Genomic DNA, 18,352 nt, shown 5'->3' on the forward strand with positions numbered 1-18,352 from the left:
TTTGATAATACAACTTGCATTAGTGGGAAAACAATTATCCTGAGTGGTAGAATTATTAGATCTCTTTTGCCAGACCACAGAGAACTTGACTATGCAAAACTTCTGTACTCTGAATTCCCAGTTCTCTTAGGGAGAAGCACTTTGATTGCTGCTCTTGTTGATCTGAGTAGTTTCAGCGTAACCACACTCTTGCACACAAAGGATATTCAGAGAATGCCTACCATACTGCGATTATATTTTGGAGGCATTGAAGCAGGGGAAATCTCTGCATACTGGAACTTGTTTGGGCTTAGTTACTTCGGTACTTACTAAGTACGAAAGATTTTCTCACTTTCAGAATAAGATCTTTTGCAAAAGCAGGATGTATAGGGCTCAGTGAACTTTCAAGCATTGACTGAGGGCTTTATGGACCCTCCTGGGTTTTATCAGATAAGGCTGTTAGCATGATAAAAAGTGCTGATTGTCTGGAGAAGCTGCTGTCAAATCAGTTGTGCTTTCATAAACAGACAAGGTAATGTGTAAGGTAAATCATAAAAGTTTTGGAATGACTAATACCCTCAGTTCCCTCTCTTCCACATACTGGACTGTTTCAAGCAGCAGTAATGGTTGCAGCATGTATCTGTCTGTTTGATTTCCTCATTTACTATGCTGATAAATATTAGCGAGACACAGATCTTTGCCCATTCTACACCAGACCAGAAGGAAAAGGGATACACAATATTTATAATCCTCTTCAGAAATATTTTTTTTTGTTTACGGAAAACCTGTCTATTGCCCTCAGAAAAATGAAAAATAAATATTGGTCATTGAAAAAGGTGAGCCATGCGTATGTAGCTGTCCCACGACATCTTTTAACCTTAAAGAAACTTAATTATCTTTTAGCCTTATCTTTTAGCCTTAAGGAAACTTAATTCTAAAATTTAGGAAATGATGAAAATGTTACCTGCTTTTGTGATGGACAGCAAGAAAATGGAAGTTGGATTTTGTGCTCATTACATTTGTGTTTTAAATGATTTTCTCATAGAATGCTATTCTGTAAAAAGTGTATTTATAAATATCCAAATAGTCTATACATATATATTTACAAATACTATTGTTTAAACTAACCAAATAAATCAGAAACTGATAATGGACAGCAAAACTTGTGTTGACACAGAGCTCACTAATTTCACAGATTTCAGGTCAGAATAGGAGATGAATTACTATTTTCAAAATAAAAAAAAGAGCAGGAGATACTAGCTGGTGTTAAAATAATGATGCCACCAACAAATCGTCAACATCATTGAGTCAAATTAAGATTTTTCATCACTGGAGAGTCAAATCTTTTCATAGTAAAACATTCATGAATATTCATGATGAAGAGATATCTTTGTTAGTAGACTTTCTTAGTCTCAAATGCTATATTAAATGAAGAGGAAAAGATTAATCATCTAGTGACATTGCTGGAGATCCATTCAAGAGAATGCTGGCTTGCCTTCCTCAAATTATATTAAAATCTCTATAGGATATCTTTCCTAGTATACATCGAATATAGAAACAGTGATACTGTTCATTCACATATATATAGCTGTTCCCCTACCTGTTTCTCTTCCAACTCTTTTGAAATTTCCTTTCCTGACTTTAGTGTACCCTGAATTGTATTTTAATTTTCACCTCCAAGTACTCATTCTGGTTGAACTCTTCAATTTTCACTGATTCTGTATGGAATCATTGCTGCAGCAAGTTATTTGGGGCTTCCATTATTAAGGATCCTCCCTAATGCTACAAATTATAGGGGTAACAACACGCTAAGAAAACAGAATTTTTTTACTCATTAGCTTAATAGTTCCTCATGGCAATAAAACAAAATAAAAACCTTATCAATGCTGCCCCAAGGTTCTCCTGACTGAGGACAATTTACCAGCATATGGGGAAAGAGTTTTTTGTTACAGCTTGTTTGCAAAAAGACATAAATTCTTAAAGTCATCTATAAAATGAAAATACGAAATTTATGAAACGACAACCATTTTGCATTGTAGTGGCTTCCAAAAGATACTTATATTTAAAATGAGCCATATGTTTCCCAAAGGAAAAGATAAATTGTTACTTCTAAAGTCATTGTCTAACTTTGTAATGGTCTAGTCATCCAAACACAGCATATACTAAAATGAAGCAGAGTTTCAGTTATAGCTTTTACTGCTGGTGCATAGATGGCAAAAGAGCTGTCCTAACCACAAATTACCTCTGAAACTCAGGGAATACGGTAGGTGACTTTCAGAACAGTTTCTCTTCTAGAATAAGCCTTCAAATCCATAAGTATAAAGAAGTGGCAGTGGTGGTGATGGCAGTAACATGCACTCCAGAAAGTGCTTTGACCCGTATAACACAATTTTTTGCAATTGAAAACAAGTGTGAATGCCTGAATAAGATCCTCAGCCCTGCTTTTGAACAGGCATTTAAAAGCTTGCCTTTTTTCCTCAACTCTTTGAAAAAAAAATGGTAATTAAAAATAAGCTTGTTATTTATGATGCCTTTTTAGGTATCAGGTCCTCTGAGTTGACATTACAGACCTGGACAAAGTTAGCATTTAAGATGACGGTTACAAAATGTCAGTTTTGTATAAGTCGGTTTACGAACGGAGAAGTGCCAACTTCTGCCATGTCATCTTCAGCAAAGATTTTTGAGACAGTTTCACATTAACACAAGGATAACAGCTACCTCAGTGATAGGAAACGTCATTTAACTAGGATGAAGGGTACTAGGAAGTATGCAGCAGTATTCTTATGCTATTAGGATGCATATTCAAACCTCATATTGGCATTAAATATCCTTTTGCTTTACTGCTAATAAATGAAAAGTCTAATGTTTGTAGTAACAGACATTATAACTTAGCTACGAACTCTCTGGGGTCTGTTTGAGAAGATTTTAGTTCAGTAGGCAGTGTGGTCAGTAACTAAATAACAAGGCTAGAAAGTGAGCAATGGGAGAGAATAAATGTCTGAACTGAAAGGGACAAATTCTGCTGTTACACCTAAATGTGCTTTCATTGACTTTCCCAAAGTGGCATGGATGTAACAGAAATTAATATTAGTGTCATTATACATATTTTGACCTACAAATGTATCTGTGAGTTATTATAGGGCCAATCAGAAAAGACACCACCAATCTTACAAAAAATGCATGAGAAGTAATGCAATATCTGTTTTCTTACTGGTATTTTCTTAAAGTAAACATATTAATGTCATCTCCCTCATTCTCTTGGTTCCACTTACTAGTATTTATTTAAATTTCAAATATTAGATAAAATTTTGGCTAGCATCTGATCTTTCTATTCCTATTCACTTCCTATTGCTACATTGTTGGCATATATTTATGTATATTTCTGCATATGGGGCCTAAAGAGAAATGACGACTAGAAATCCAAGGAAGAGCAAAATTATGTCTACTTCCCTAATCCTTTTACTCAGGATGCAAGAGGACAGCATTTACTCTTTACTTACGGGAGTTTAAAAACAGCTTTAATGGTTCCCTTTCATGTAGTGATTTTCCTGGTGCACTGTAGTCTTAAATTGATAACTTTGTATAATAGAAGTGTTCCATTCAAACAAGTCTTTGCCCTTGTTTTGGAAATTGCTGTGGAAATAGCAGTTTCCTTCCTTGAACAGTTGCTCTTCAAAATTCTGTTCAGCCATTTCCTCATTTGCTGTTAAATCTTCATTCATTTAAAGATAAGTAGACTTTTAACAGCATTTCTCAGCAAAAATGAAAGGAAAAGATAGATGGAACACAAAAGCAAGAACTTAAGAACTTTCTTGCTGCTGTTTCACACACATCTTGAAACTGTAATCATAAATTTAGTGTGAAAATAGATAGGGCACACTCTTTGATGAGAGTTTGGCAGATCCCTGAGAAAGAAGTCTGCCTGCTGGGGCTAATAGGAGCTGTATATTACTGCTGTTCACAACCTCCTCAAGGCCCACAGTGCTGAAATCCGTCTGGAAAGGTACTCTTGAGTTATCCCATCTGTTCACTAGATAACTTGTTATGGTCAGACTGTAGCTACAGCATTGTGTTGCGATGTCATTTCCCTGTTCAGGTAGTTAGTTCAAATTTGGCTTACTGCTCTAGTTTAAGGTAATTTTGTCCTGGGCTGAGAGCAAAAGAGCAACTAAAGAGGTGATGGAAGCTGGACATCAACACAAGGATGGAGTTAAGGTTGGGTATGTGCTCCTGACACATTCCTGTGCATAAAGGTCTTATAACAAGAAAAACAACGGTTCTATAACAAAGGAGATTTTTAGTTTGTTGACTGTTGTGCTTGACTGTTCATGTACAGTCTCTGTAATTGGATTAAAATTAGCTCCTGAGGCTGGTCTCCGTCAGAAGATTGACATTTGGGGTTCCCAAAAATGTAATTAATTATATTAATTAAATTAATCGTTTCACATTCCTGGCCTTCATCATTCAAGTTTGTGCCTATAGCGTAGAAACACTTCTTTGGAGAACACTAATGACTACAAATCATCATTTATATAACTTATAGGAAGAAAAACAACTCTGTTCCATTGGACTAAATTTACAGAGGATCTGCCTGTTTACAAAGACAAGAGGAATAATTTTTTCAAGAACTTTGAAAAGTAGACCTCTTACAAAACCATTTAATCCAAAAACAAAATCAAGAGGTTTTTTTTTCTATTGAAAAGACTGTGAGATAATGCCACATTAAAAGTATACTGAAAATGTGAAAGGCATAGGAAATAGATTGCGTATGGCATCTCAGAGTGACAAAACAGCACCTTACATGTTCCACTTAATTTATAGCTCATATTTAAATAAGAATAACATCTAGTAATTGTGGTGCTGTGAGTCTCAGATATAGTTGTGCTTTCAGAGCCTTACATGAAAGACTCCATAGAACTGTTTTTTGATATTTTTTCTATTTCTTTTTCCTTCTTTTTAGTCAAAATCTATAAGGACTAGCAGTCATTTTTTTTCCTTTTGTGGGAGGAAGAGAGGATATAGATATTAAAAATACTTCTGAGTAAAATACTTATTTTCAGAAGGTATTTCTTCTGTTTGTAATTAATATTTTTTCCTACCATGGATTTAGACTATTCGTTCTCCTTGTTTCATATTTAATTAAGTTTCCTGCTGTCCTGGTTCCTGTTGTTCCTCATAGCCCTGAACTTGAAATAGAATTGTAGCCTGGCTCTTTCAGTCTCATGGACACACTGAGTAAAATTTGTGTGGAAATCAGGGGAATGAAAGGTGGAATTTGTTATATTTAATTGTTAAGTATGTTTAGTTTCAGTGGTCAGTAAGCAAAACTTATACTTCTTGTTAGGTACTCCTAAAGAAACCTAAACTACATTCTAAAAGATGTGAACTTCAAACTCAAGAAAAAGGTAAGACTGACAAAATATGCCCTGTGATGCCTGGAAGTATTGCCATTGACTACTCTGGGAAAATGACACAACTGGAGAAGCAAGATATTTCAAAGCAGATAAATTAGTTTCAATAATTTTAATATTTTGTTTTATTTTTTTAATTAAAAGAGTGACATATCAACACTATGGATTAGTTTAGTGCATTCATATAAAAATAAAATGTTCAAACATAGCATTGTTTTTCTTAATTCAGGTATGTATAGCTGACTGGAAAAAAAAACGAGAATATAGTGTCAGTTTAAAATGAGAATAGGGTGTCAGTTTAAACTCCAAATGTGTGCCACTCCACATATGTGGAGCCAACTGTATATATATTTGCTGCCTACAAAGCTACTTGAATTATGCTAATCTCCAACTCTTTCGCTTACTGACTATAGATAACATAGATAAATAGAGTAGTGTTGGGGAGAACAAGTCAATGATTTTCAGTGGCTGCAACTAAGCAGCGCTTCTGTCTTTAAACCTTTAGCTATGAAAAAAGTTCATCTTGTTATAATTCCCTTGCCTTTGCATTAACTTTTTAATGCATTCTCTTTCCCTTCTCATTCTTTCTCTGTATTTTCATCTTACCTATCATAAATCTGACTTTTGAGTTCTCCTCACCCTGCTGTATTTTTGTTTCCTCAGTCTGGTCTTCACCATGTGCAGAGATCAAGGTAAAATTGAATTTGTTTTTCCCATCAGAGTTTTCTTATTTAATTTTCAGTTTCCCACTAAGAAACACTTTTTTTCTCTATTTCTGATCAATGCTCTCCTTTTACAATATATTTCTCTTTAATGGTGCTCTTTCTTTTGACACTAGGTAGTTATTACAAAATATGGGGTGATTGCACTATCAAGTTAATTTGGTCTGGTAAATAAAAAAATAAAGAAGCCAAAATCCTGATTCAAGGGGTAAAAAAAAAATGTTCATTTACACAGTAAACATGAATAACAAAAGCTGCACTTTTCTTCCTGGTCACTCGTTTTCTTTTCTTGACATAGATGACAAGATGAGCAAGATGAGCAAGGTTCTGAAGAGATTAGTTGTTAATTAGTCAGTGTTTGATTTCTCTTTTGAAAGAGGTGATTGGTGCTATTCACGATTGGACGATGCGAGTACCAGTCAGTTAATATTCAGAGAGAGAGTGAAGCCCCACAGGTACTAGCTTAACAATTCAAAATTTTGTTGAATGTTCTAAGAGGGAACACTTCCATTTGCTACCTGTTTTCTACCACAGCCACTGTTTTCCAGGACAAATCAGTTGTTGCTTATGTCACACACCTTGACAGAATTCTTCCTCCCTGAAAGAGAGGATTTTTTGTGTTTGTTTATTTTTTGTTGTTGTTGTTTTGGTTTTTTTCCAGCCTGGCCTACCTTTTGTGCTTTGGGCATATCAGTGTGGCGCTGAGCACGTACAGAGCGTGCAGATTTAGGTGGCTTGATTGGAGCACAGTACATCTCCAGCCTCCTCAGGTCACAGCTTTGGAAACAGCATTCATCCACTATTCCCTTGTGGTGTAAGCGTCTACTGCTGGATCCATACCCAGTAGGCTTACCTATGCAAAACAAAAAGGGAAAGTTTTGTATTAGGAAGAAAAGCAGAGACCTCTGAAGCAACCATAGAAACTTACATTATTGTATCTGAATCGACAATGACGGTTATAGACATTACTTCTGTGCATCTACTTTAAGGTCCTGTCTTCAGTTGCAGCATTCAAAGGTTCTGCCTGGTAATACGCATATACCCATCCTGCAACTGTCTGTTAGGAGACAATATTAGAGTTTGCAATTCCCTGATTAAAACATAAGTTGATGAAGAGCCCTTGAGGCCACGGTACATTCGTAAGTACCAAGACCTCTAGTGGTAAAATATGTCTAACATTTTAGCCAGCAATACAGTCCACCCAGAACTAATTATCCCTGTAAGATTTGTAAACTCAGACAATCATTTTTTAAAATATCTTTTTTCCAGGGACTGCAAATTAAAGAAAAAAATGCTTACTTGGTACATTGAAATCCACTGAGGACCTCTGTACCGTACATTTTCTACTAAATTATTTGTTTCATAAGACTAAACAGAACAGCAAACAGGGTTAGTAATATTTTGATTTTTGTCTATGTGCACGCACATTTGTATGTTATTCTGTGTATCGCTGAAGAGCATAAATATGAAGAAAAAGGAAAAAAAAGAGATCATTATCATTTACTAAATTATAACACAAATTACAAGCTTCTCCCTGGAGATTATTCTGAAGCCTGTTAATCAGGCTCTCTTATCCTAATACTCTTCTAAAATCTAGCAGTTGGAATGAAATGTGGAGTGACATTATTGTGCTGGATACCATGAGCTTTTCTACATTTTGTTTTATTTGCTTCACATTTAAAACATAGCAGGGCAAATTCTATACCTGGATATACATGTGTAACTCTTGCTCTGGATATGCATGTGTAACTCTTGCTAATAAATGCATCTGAATTATGGGTATCAATAGTCAATAAGTCATCTTGCCCCCTTTTTTTTTCCCTGCTTTTTATCAACTTCTCATAAGCAAACATCCTCTAAAAGCTTCTATTCGGGATTTTTCTTTTAAATGGTGCCTCACAGCAGCTAACAGGTGTTGATGCTTAGTTGGTTTCCTGGAGTGCTATTGATAATAGTAAAAATAGTGATGGACAGTTCATCTGTTAATTTCAAGGGGCTTATTACAGTCTTTCTACCTAGAAAAGAATTTAGCTTTAGAAAAAAAAATCTATGAAGCTAACAGAAAATATTAGCATTTCTGGGAATCTTTGCACTTCTGGGAATCTTACAAATGTTAGCTCCCAGCATTCTGAAAAGAAAGAGAGTATGATCTGTAGGTGGGAAAATTTAGAGTCAATAAGATGAAATGTTTTGTCCAGGAACTTCAGTAGATTAACAACAGAGTTTGATAGAAGAAATGTTCCTTCCGTGGGTATCAGATCTACAAATGTCTTTCTCTTGTAAAAATAGTTTAAGAAAATAAGTGTTCTTGTTCTTTACTGAAGTCAATACTTCTCTGGAACTGGAGGCAAGTTCTCTATAGAGCCGTTCTGGGGTAATTTTTCTTAGCGATATTTTTTGGCCTGACTGTTCTTCTAAGACTGTTCACAGACTAATGATTGTCATTGGCATTTCTGAAAGTAGCCATCCCTTATGAAGGGGTTATTTCAGTGTTCATCAAAATTATTTTTACTATAATCAAAGATATATACAAAATATATATTTTTTTCTGATAGAATAATACATTTAGAAAGCAAGATACAACATCTTGTAGCTCATTATATGCTAAGAAACATATAATGAGTTTGGAATCACTGACACATTAGTGCTGTGATCAACAATGAAACTTGACATATTTGTAGACAAACTTATTCTTTTGTTATACGGCATGCTACATGCTCATTCTCTCATTAGTATTGGTCTAATGATATTTTAAAAATTTCTTTCTTAAAAAGAATCCCAAGGTGTTTCAAAGAAAAAAAATTGCAAAAAGCAAATTAAGTAAGCTTAGAATTTGTATGAAATAGATTCATATGAAATAGGAATTGATATTACCTGAAGTGCTGTACAACAAACAAAGCAAATAAGCCGAAAAGAATAGGATTTTTTTTCAGTAATTTTAAATTCTACTTTTGAGACACATCTGACATTAACAAATTGTAAACTGCTGTTGTCCTCTTAACATGTCATTTGGCCTTTGCAGCTCTTATCATAGACAAAGATGCAATAATGAATTACAAGGAGATGCTATTGCTTCTGCAGATATTATCAGCACTTTGCGCATCTGCTTGTGAAGGACACAGGATCATGTCTGATGTGTTGATTTCTTCAGGGTACTAAGACATGGATTTAGATCTAACTAAATGTTCAAGCTTCTTTGCAGTCAATGGGCCTAAAGCCTGTAGGCAACATTAAGCACACGCCTGAGCTTTTGTCTACAGGGAGACTGACTTAGCCTGAAATCCATATGAGTAAAAAAAAAAAAATGGCTGGTAGTCCTATATATTTAATATCAGTTTTCCTTTCCTTAAATTTTTGATGATATGACCTTAAAATAGTGACGGAACCTTCTATGTTACTATACTGGGCACCCGTAGAGTCTTTCTCTTCATTCTGACACAGTTTCAGTGCTGCCCCCCAGCTGTTATCAGAAAGTTCCTTATATTTACTCCACCTTCAAAGCGCTGCCTGTGGACATATAACAGTCCTATGCATTCCTTTTTGCCGACGTACACCAATGTCCTTGGTGGTTTCTTTCCTTTTTTGTCGTTGTTAGCTCAAAAGCGGTTTCATATCATGTAGGTCAAAGTTTACTTAATAGAATTTTTGGCTCTTGTTTAATCTACTCTACCAAATATGTGAATGTTTCTTTCCATGTGCTACAAACAGATACGCAGTTTAGTCATGCAGTTCTGAATTTCACTGAAAGCAGGCCAAGTTACAGAATTCCAATAGTTAAACAGCTGGCTTCTGTACTAACAGCACTTCCCTTCAAATAATGCAAGGCCTGTGGAGTAATTCGGTAGGGCTTGCTTGTGCTTGATTGCTTGTTTTTTTTTTTTTTTTTTCTCTGCTGACGTTATCAATGTTAGAAACACAACTATAGGTAGATTGTGTGATTTTCAATTGTCAAGCTACCTGGACTTTTTGTGAAGAATTACAACCTCCCATTGAGGAGAAATTCTATTACAAATGATTCGTCCTTGGTCACAAAGTATATGTCATTTGTGTAATTCAAAGCCAGTTTCCTATTTTTCCATTTTAATAATTAAATATGATAACATATGTTTGATCCTAAAAACATACTGACCAATCTGCTGTTTAATCAGAGTTTTTTGATATCACATTTTATCTTCTTGTTATAGTAGATAAATGGTATACTATTATATGTTACACTTCTTGAGCGTAATCCGGAGTTTCTAATCAGGATTTTGAAAATTATGAGTCTATGTTCAATCAGCAAGAACTGTATTTTGATACTTCTATGAATTTAACAAACAAACAAATAAGCATACAAAAAAGGAGGCAAAAAATCTTAGATCTCTTGGAAAGTCCCGTAACAGAAATATCTCAAGGCTTAAACTTCATAAAGCAGGCAATCTGATTTTCATAGAAGTAAGTTGCATACAGTTTACTTCTAAAAAACTATAGCATTTAATATCTAGTTTCCATTTTTCCATCTACGTTGTGTTAGTGCTATAAAATAATTAGGCTTAGACTGATTTTTGTTTGTATTCATCAAAACGAGCATATATTAGCATTTATAAATACTCAGTGAATGGATGCTCTAGCTCTGAAGTCTAATTTAATATGCATGAGAATAGAGTATAAACTTTATCAGTATGCACAAGTAAAATCTTTATGGAAGCATATGCATTGGTTAATATTGAGAAATTGCATTAGGCCTTTTCTTTGTAGAATACTGGATTGCATTAATTATCAAGTTTAAGGCAGAAAGATGTTTGCTAATTGTTAAAAGATTTGTCCTCTAAAATTCTGAGTGAGTAAGGCTGGGAAAGCCTACGCCCTCAGTTAGCATTGCTATAAGTGAAATCTATCAAGTTCTGACTATATTGAGAGTTTTTCCCCCAAAATTAATATTTGTAAGTTTCACCCCAGGAGAAAATAAAAACTCATAATGGAGTTTAAAATAAAGAACAACTGGAGAATAAAACAAATATTTTACTTATGCAAAGTCATAGATAGAAGATTGTAGGAGATTTCTATCTAGAGAGAAATTAATTCATCTGTGTATGTAGATTTATTCCATAATAGATTTAACATGCATTAATTTTTAACATGGTCTGTGTTTATCAGACAGTTTGCCGCACGATTGAAGGAGGTCATTTTTTTCATCTAGAAATATGCTTCCAGAGGGTTTTTTTTTTTCATTCCAGGATAATTACTTAAAAATAAAATCCCCTTTCCCTAAGTTTATTTCCAAAATAGTTTGTAACAATTTTCCCTCACTGGTATTTCGCTCACAGATAGTCTTATTGTTCTTTGTGCTCTTTATGGAGTTGCTGTTTGGAGGCCATTAAGTATATTCGCTGTGTGACACACTATGCTTCACACAGGAGTTTCCAAGCCAGTTACAATGTGTGAAGAGTGAACCCTATAGTTTCGTGAGTATTGCACGGGGATAGGAAGTGGAACTTTTAGAGGTTAGAATTCTTTTGAGGAAGAAAAACAAAAAAAAATAGCAGAAATAGAGGGAAACAATATAATGTATTATTTTACACCAGTGCAATGCTCCAGAGGGCGAAAACCTTGCCAACATAGCACAATTCACAGGCCTACATCAGATTCCAGATCTGGAAAGGGGCAGATGCTGCCAAAAATTATATACTTTGGCCAGCAAAATGCTTTGCTGGATAGAAATTCACTATTATGAGAATAACCAGGTTTATCAAGGTTTAGGACAAGATAATTAGAAACTAGTAGGTCATTGTTACATTTGAATATTACACACTCCAGTGCATCCAGGAGGGCATTGGTAATACAGTCTTCCATCCATAATGAAACTACATAGTCTTGTCTACTTGCTTTTTCTCTCACAGTAGACAATTACTGCTTACCCTTGTGCGTGGAGGAAGGACAATTAATCATGATGTGACCTTTTATACTCTTCTGATCCTATAGCCAATGTAAAACTGCCTATTAATTGGATTACAAAATGAATTACACTGTAAAAACTAACAAAACAAGTGAACAAACCAAAAAGCATAGCTGGGTGAAATCCTAGTCACTGGGAAATCTCTCAGTACAGCCAGGATTATTTTCTGATGACTCAGGTGCCAGAAGCTACTTACATAAACCCTGATCCAAGTCTCCTAAAATCAATGAAAAGATTCCTATTGCCTTTAGTGGGCTTGGGATCATGCTGATAAGGAACAATCCCCTCCTTTTTCTTCCAACCATACAGAGCAGTGAATAAATAGTATCTCAGTGGCATTTAGAAAGGTTTTCTGGCAGTGGATTTTAAGTGATTCCTTGAAGTAGGTAAGAACCAAAGAACACTCATGTAAAATGAAGCAGAATAACTCCTTCCCAGAGTTAATAACACTAAACATGCAACTAACAATACATTATTTTTCACTATGTAATGAATATTTTAACTATGTGGTGCCCATCAGACACTCTTCCTCAGCTGTGTTCTGAGAAACAAATGGCAAATGTGCTGTTCTTATTCCTGACCTTCAGTATTGACTGAAACAGAAGCAAAGGATAGAGGCAGAATGTTTGAATGTCTTTTGCATACAGTGAAATAAAGTTATTCATCCAATACTGTCATGCTACCTGTGAGTTCACCTATAGTCACACTTATTTCTATTTCTATGTCAATAGTCCTTAAAGAAGGTTAGCAGCTGGGAGCAGGCCATTGTCGCCATATTTTCTGCAAAGATAGACATTTTTTCTTCCTTTATTAGAAGCAAGGGTGACAACTGAAAAGAAAGTAGGAGAGAAAAAAAAAAAGGTAACAGCAACTGGCTCATTGTGCACTCACGCTACATTTGTTTTTGTGTAATGCAGTTAGTTCCGGTGGATTTTCTCTACACCATATTCTAACCTCTGTAGCTTTTTTGCCAGCAAAAAAGCAACAACCTTATACAGCGAGATTCCATTTTGTAGCTACGCGGTAATTTGAGCAGTACTGCCTGAAAAATTTTTAGACTTTTAGTTACTAAACTTTCCTGTAGTTACCAGAAAGTGCTTGCCTACTTTAAGCACATAAAGATGACTTACACAGTGCTTTTGACATCCTGCACATAGTTTTCTTATGACTAAAATTTTAAATGTGAATTATATTCCAGGAAATTTTTGATTGGTATTTTCACTTGTGAAAATAGCCTCACAGTGCTCCTGATTAGCAAAGACAAATTAACCATTCCGTTCATCAGGAGAATTAAGACAGAATGGCTATCAAACAGGTTCTTTTACCTTCACTGACATTAAGTAGCATCTTGTCCTAAATTAAGAAAGCTCATTGTAGAGAAAGATACTGCTTAGTCTGGGTAACGTTTACAGAATCTATCAATAAATTCTTTGCGCTGGAGAAGGCTGTGACAGCAGTAGGAGCTGAATCTCCTTTGCATCTGCCAAGGGCTAGGCCAGTGCCTTAACCACATACCTGTCTTCTCTTAATCATATTTTGAATCAGGAGCGCTCGTAAAAATCTGATCTTGGAAGAACGCATTTAACTGAGGTCATGGTGCTCCTGTTAAACTTGTTTAACGAGCTAAGAGAAGAAGTGAAATACATCAAGGAGTGAGGGTGAAGCTACTGGGGCAAGACAGGGAGTTTTGTCTGATAACAAAAAAAAGCCTTAGCTAAAATACAGTTATTCTTGATTAACCTTTCACTCGCACTGGTGTTCTGCTCCATGCTTCAGAGATATAGTACTGCAGGGGAAGGATTCTAGTGACAACAGCATAAACCAAAGGAAGTCAGTGCTGAATAGTGCCATTACTGAAGAGTACAGGGGAATCAAAGCAGATCTGGTACGGTATGGACAGAAGTTTGTTTATAAAGCAAGTAGAAAGCAACTAGTTGTTCAAGGTTGACAATATCCTCTCTTGTCATAGTTTTTAAAGTTCTCACTTACTAAATTGTTATGGCCTTATCAAGGCAATTCATTTTTATTTAAATAATCTTTTTTTAAGTAACCAGAATTATTTACTTCCCTTGATATTTCCTTTCTGACTTCTTTAGACTTGATTGATAACTTCAGCATCAGTAAAATATTTTTCTCAGTGTCTTATTTTTATCTGTCCATCTTGTCCTTTTGTTTCACTAGGTGTGTCCTCGGATTAACCAGGAATATTACAAACTTTAAAAGGGCTGTGTTCATGCTGAAGTACTTATTTGAAAAGAATCAAGTTTTCATCCTTATTCTTTCTGGAACTGGTCTAGCTTCTATATCCCACTTACTGGAGTATGACTGACTTCTTTTGGGCATCAGCTTTGTGCGTCCATGAGCATTTAGGCAAAATAATGGAGTTTAGTCAAAAAGAAGCAGGATGAATAAGTATCCTTGAAATGCTGAACATTTTTTCACCTATATTATTCATGCAGTCAAGTTCTACAGTCGCTCAAGTGACTCCGTAAATGCTAATGCTCTCAAATATACTTCAGTTTGCAAAAACATTCCGACATTGGGCCAGTGGTTTTGCATATCATGACATATTCTGCATTAGACTGTAAGGATCAAAGATGTAAGCCTGCATGTTTTGAATAAGGAATTATTAGTTTTTCAGATTTCTTCTCATTGTGAAATATGACCAATGACTTACAGGGAAGCAAGCTATGGTTGGTTTCAAGGTCTAAATATGTATTTTCCAATATACTATTGAAACTCTGATATGTATTCTGGCAGAATGAAAAAATACATTGAAAAAAATGGCAACCTAGAGACCAGCGATTCTTATAAAGTGCATTTCTAGAGAATCTCTTCTATTCCTTCTTTGGTTATTAAAAAGCACAGATATTTTTAATTCTCAAGTCTTCAACACCTACAATTTTTACCTCTTTAATTGCTAATGCATCTTAAAGCCTGGAGGATTCTGAAGAAAACTTTTGATCATCTGGAAACATAGATTCTGGGTTGAGATATTACTGGAACATAGGCCTTAGTATTAGGGACTTTTCAAATGTTTCTGTTCTGTGTCATTAGATATTTAGGTCTGTACTTACAAATGACCTAATCAACTGTATCTGAAATTAATAATCTAGTATACTAATACACGGCCTTAAGAATCCCAGTTGCATATAGGAAACTGATGGTTGGATGTACTGTATTGTTTCCCAAAGTTTGACTTTATAGGACCATAAATATTTTCAAATAATTATCCTAAAGTTTTAGAATTAAATATATTGATGGTATTGATGTATATAATGATGGAAAACAAATAATTCCAAATTGATTAACCTGTAGTCCTTGTAATATCTTCTTGTTTGCTTCTTCAGTCTAATTTCATACAAATCAAGGAGTGGACTAGTCTTCTGGGGAGGTGAAGGCATTTTCTGATATCACAGAGGCTGCAGTTAGAAGGTTCTTTTTTGGTATCATTGTCATATTGACTTTGTCTTTAAGCACTCAAGTTCCACTACAAGGTGGAATAGGCTATGCTATATCAAGTTTCCTCTGACTCTCCTTTCAGTGCACGAAAAAGTGCTACTGCATAAATGTTATAATAGTTATGATCTCTTAGCAATCCATAAACAGTACTCCCTCACTTTTAATAAATATACATACTTTGAGTATGAATACAGATATATTTCTGTCTTAGTCCTCCTGTGTCAAAGCTGGTCTTTCCTTGCAGAATGATTTTTAGATGAAATATGACCATTGCTCTCACTGAAGCTTTGGTCAAAAAGGAAACCAAATGAAAGTTTTCTGTGGTTTGGGAAAGCTGGATTCATTTTTTCCCTTGTTTTTCATTTTGCATTCCTCTGCACTCCTTTATGCTAGCCAGAAAAGAAGGTGCCAGAAAAACCCAGGGAGGCTGAGCAGCCTGGCCGGAAGTGAGAAGTTCTGCAAGTTTAATGAGAGTGGCTGTTCATGCAAGATTTACAGCTCAGTGGCCTGAAGCAGAATGATGCTCTGATTTTGCAGAACTCATTACTTCCATTTGTGAAATTCAGCAAAGTTTCAGGTCTTCATCTGGGATGAAAACCTAGTGGGAAGTAAGATGAAGTCAACTTCAAAATTCCACTTGTCTACAATGAGCCTAAATTTTCTTTCCTGGGCTTCTAAATGTTTCTCTAAACACTCTCTAATCTCTCTTGAGACTTCTCATAATTATTTGCAATTTCTCCTTACGTGTTATTGCTTATGCCTCTCACACATTAATTCTAGTGTTCCAATATCACTTAAGGACTCACTTAACGAATTTCCTAAATATATTCCAGCATTTTAGGTATTCTTTTCTTAGCCTTCTAGCAGTGGTGATTAACGATCAATTTAAATTTTGTAATAGTTTTTACTTTCTATTTTAAGAATAGAAACCATTAAACTTCTATGCAATCTGCTGTGCTCACTCTAAATTCTTAAATATTAAAAACACAGGTATAAACTATTGAATAATGTTTTGTCTATACAACTTTAGGAACAATATAATTTGTAGACCAAGTACACTTAATATATATCTCGTAATTTTGACAATGAAACCCAATCAAAATAAGCATCATGTTTGCATTTTTTTCAGCGTAGTGATACAACGTGCACACCAAAATTTTTGATGCAGGAAATAGCTGCATTGTATTGATCTGTGTAGAGACTGAATCCCTCTCTCTGTCTCTACATGTGACTGATCTTCTTGTAATAGCTACTATGCAGTGTCTTCAGAGCATACCACAGGTACTACTGTGCATATATTGCCTTTAGAATGGCTTTTTGTGTCTTTAACTGTATGTATTATGAGAATTTTATAGCAGTTGAATGCTGTGGTGGCGTACATAGAAATATATTTCTTGGATAGAGATATATCCCTCATGATAGAGAGATAGAGCTGCTACAGTTAAATAATATCAGTAGCTAATAGATTTAAGCACTGGATTTTTCTGAGTTTTATCTATATTACAGAGCAAACTGCTTACACCTCTATAAGATGTGTGTTTGTGACTGACACAGAATAGAAAAAATTAACCCTGTGAGTTGAATCTATGGAAAGACTTTCTTTTCTTTAAAGGCTTTTTATCAATAGTTCTTATGGTCTCCTGTACTTTAGAAAATTCAAGCCCATCATTTAACTGCCAGCAACTGCAGGTTATGTCTGCCTCGTTCTCAAGGTTTTGGATTCCTTTATCAATTAACGGCAGTGCTGTAGCTAAGATCGCGTTAGCTCTGAAGGGGTTTTATGTGTAAAACCCACCCAGACCAGCCTGAAGTATTTATATACACTTTTGTACTTCAGTGAAGAGATCCAGGAGATGTTATAGCTGTTGCAGCTGCTGGCTCCTGTGCATTGCTGCAATGCCTGGAGCCTGACCGTGGCTTTGCTCTCATGGGTTCGCAGGGTTACTCGTGTGCAGAATACGGCCGGTCTCCTCAGTCCCTTTTTTACACTAGGGGGCTCCTGCACACTTCTTTAGCCAAGTATCGGTTCCGGGGAGCCAAAGCAGTGAAAACACGCTGCAATCTGAGGGTACAGCCACGCCATAGGAACATGACAAGCTTGCTGTGTCTCTGCTCCGCAAAATCCCTTTCTGCATAAATCACAGTGTCACCTCATGCTCAGGGCAGGGAGGCTGGTGGTAATTTTCCTTCCTGCTACATAATGCAATAAGAACAACAACAACAACAACAAAAAACACCACCAAATTTATCAGTGCAAAGAGAAGTTGAGATTCACTCCCTCCTTAGTTTATAGACACACATGAAAATGGCTAAACACTCTAAGCACGCCAGCTGGGAAACTGGAAAGCCAGTTTTGAATGTTCCCTAAAATTGCTGTCTTGAGGGAAGATTTTTGGGGGTCTGTTAAAAATTGTGTCAAGTTATCCTTCTGTTGCTGGAGGGCTGAATTAGTTTAATTTTAGAAGGGGGATCAGTTTTTTTACAGACTGAACAAAATGTTTGTGCTAAGGGGTATTTGTATCTTAGACTACAGTAGCTCAAATAACAGACAAGAAGTAAAAAGTCAGAAGGAAGTTTAGCTGTTACAGAAAGGTTCCTCATTATGATAATTGCTCTTGACCTGTTTTTATAGACTAGAATCATGGATTATTTGGACCAGTAATTACAATTCTAGAATAAGAAAAACAAATTAGTAGAGAATATGTGCAAATCAGGAAGTAAAATACTTTTGGCCTCTTTTGTGCAGCCTTAGTAGTTTTTCAACTGTCCATACTGAAATTTCTTAGCGTCCATCTGCTTAGGCTTTCTTCATTTATATTTTAAATGAAATATTATGGTAGTAA

General features: G+C 35.4%; 1 protein-coding gene across 1 annotated transcript in view; it reads right to left on the bottom strand.

The window, feature by feature from the left end:
• Positions 1-18,352, bottom strand: part of IGF1 (insulin like growth factor 1) — a 42,569-nt gene that overhangs the window by 336 nt on the left and 23,881 nt on the right. Inside the window, exon 3 of the mRNA XM_010226657.2 lies at positions 6,784-6,965. Within this exon, the coding sequence (XP_010224959.1) occupies positions 6,784-6,965 (182 nt within the window). The remainder of the gene's footprint in view (positions 1-6,783; positions 6,966-18,352) is intronic.

This window comes from Tinamus guttatus, unplaced genomic scaffold (assembly GCF_059628265.1).
Source record: "Tinamus guttatus ecotype Peru unplaced genomic scaffold, ASM5962826v1 Tinamus_guttatus_pri_ptg000125l, whole genome shotgun sequence".
Lineage (NCBI taxonomy): Eukaryota > Metazoa > Chordata > Aves > Tinamiformes > Tinamidae > Tinamus > Tinamus guttatus.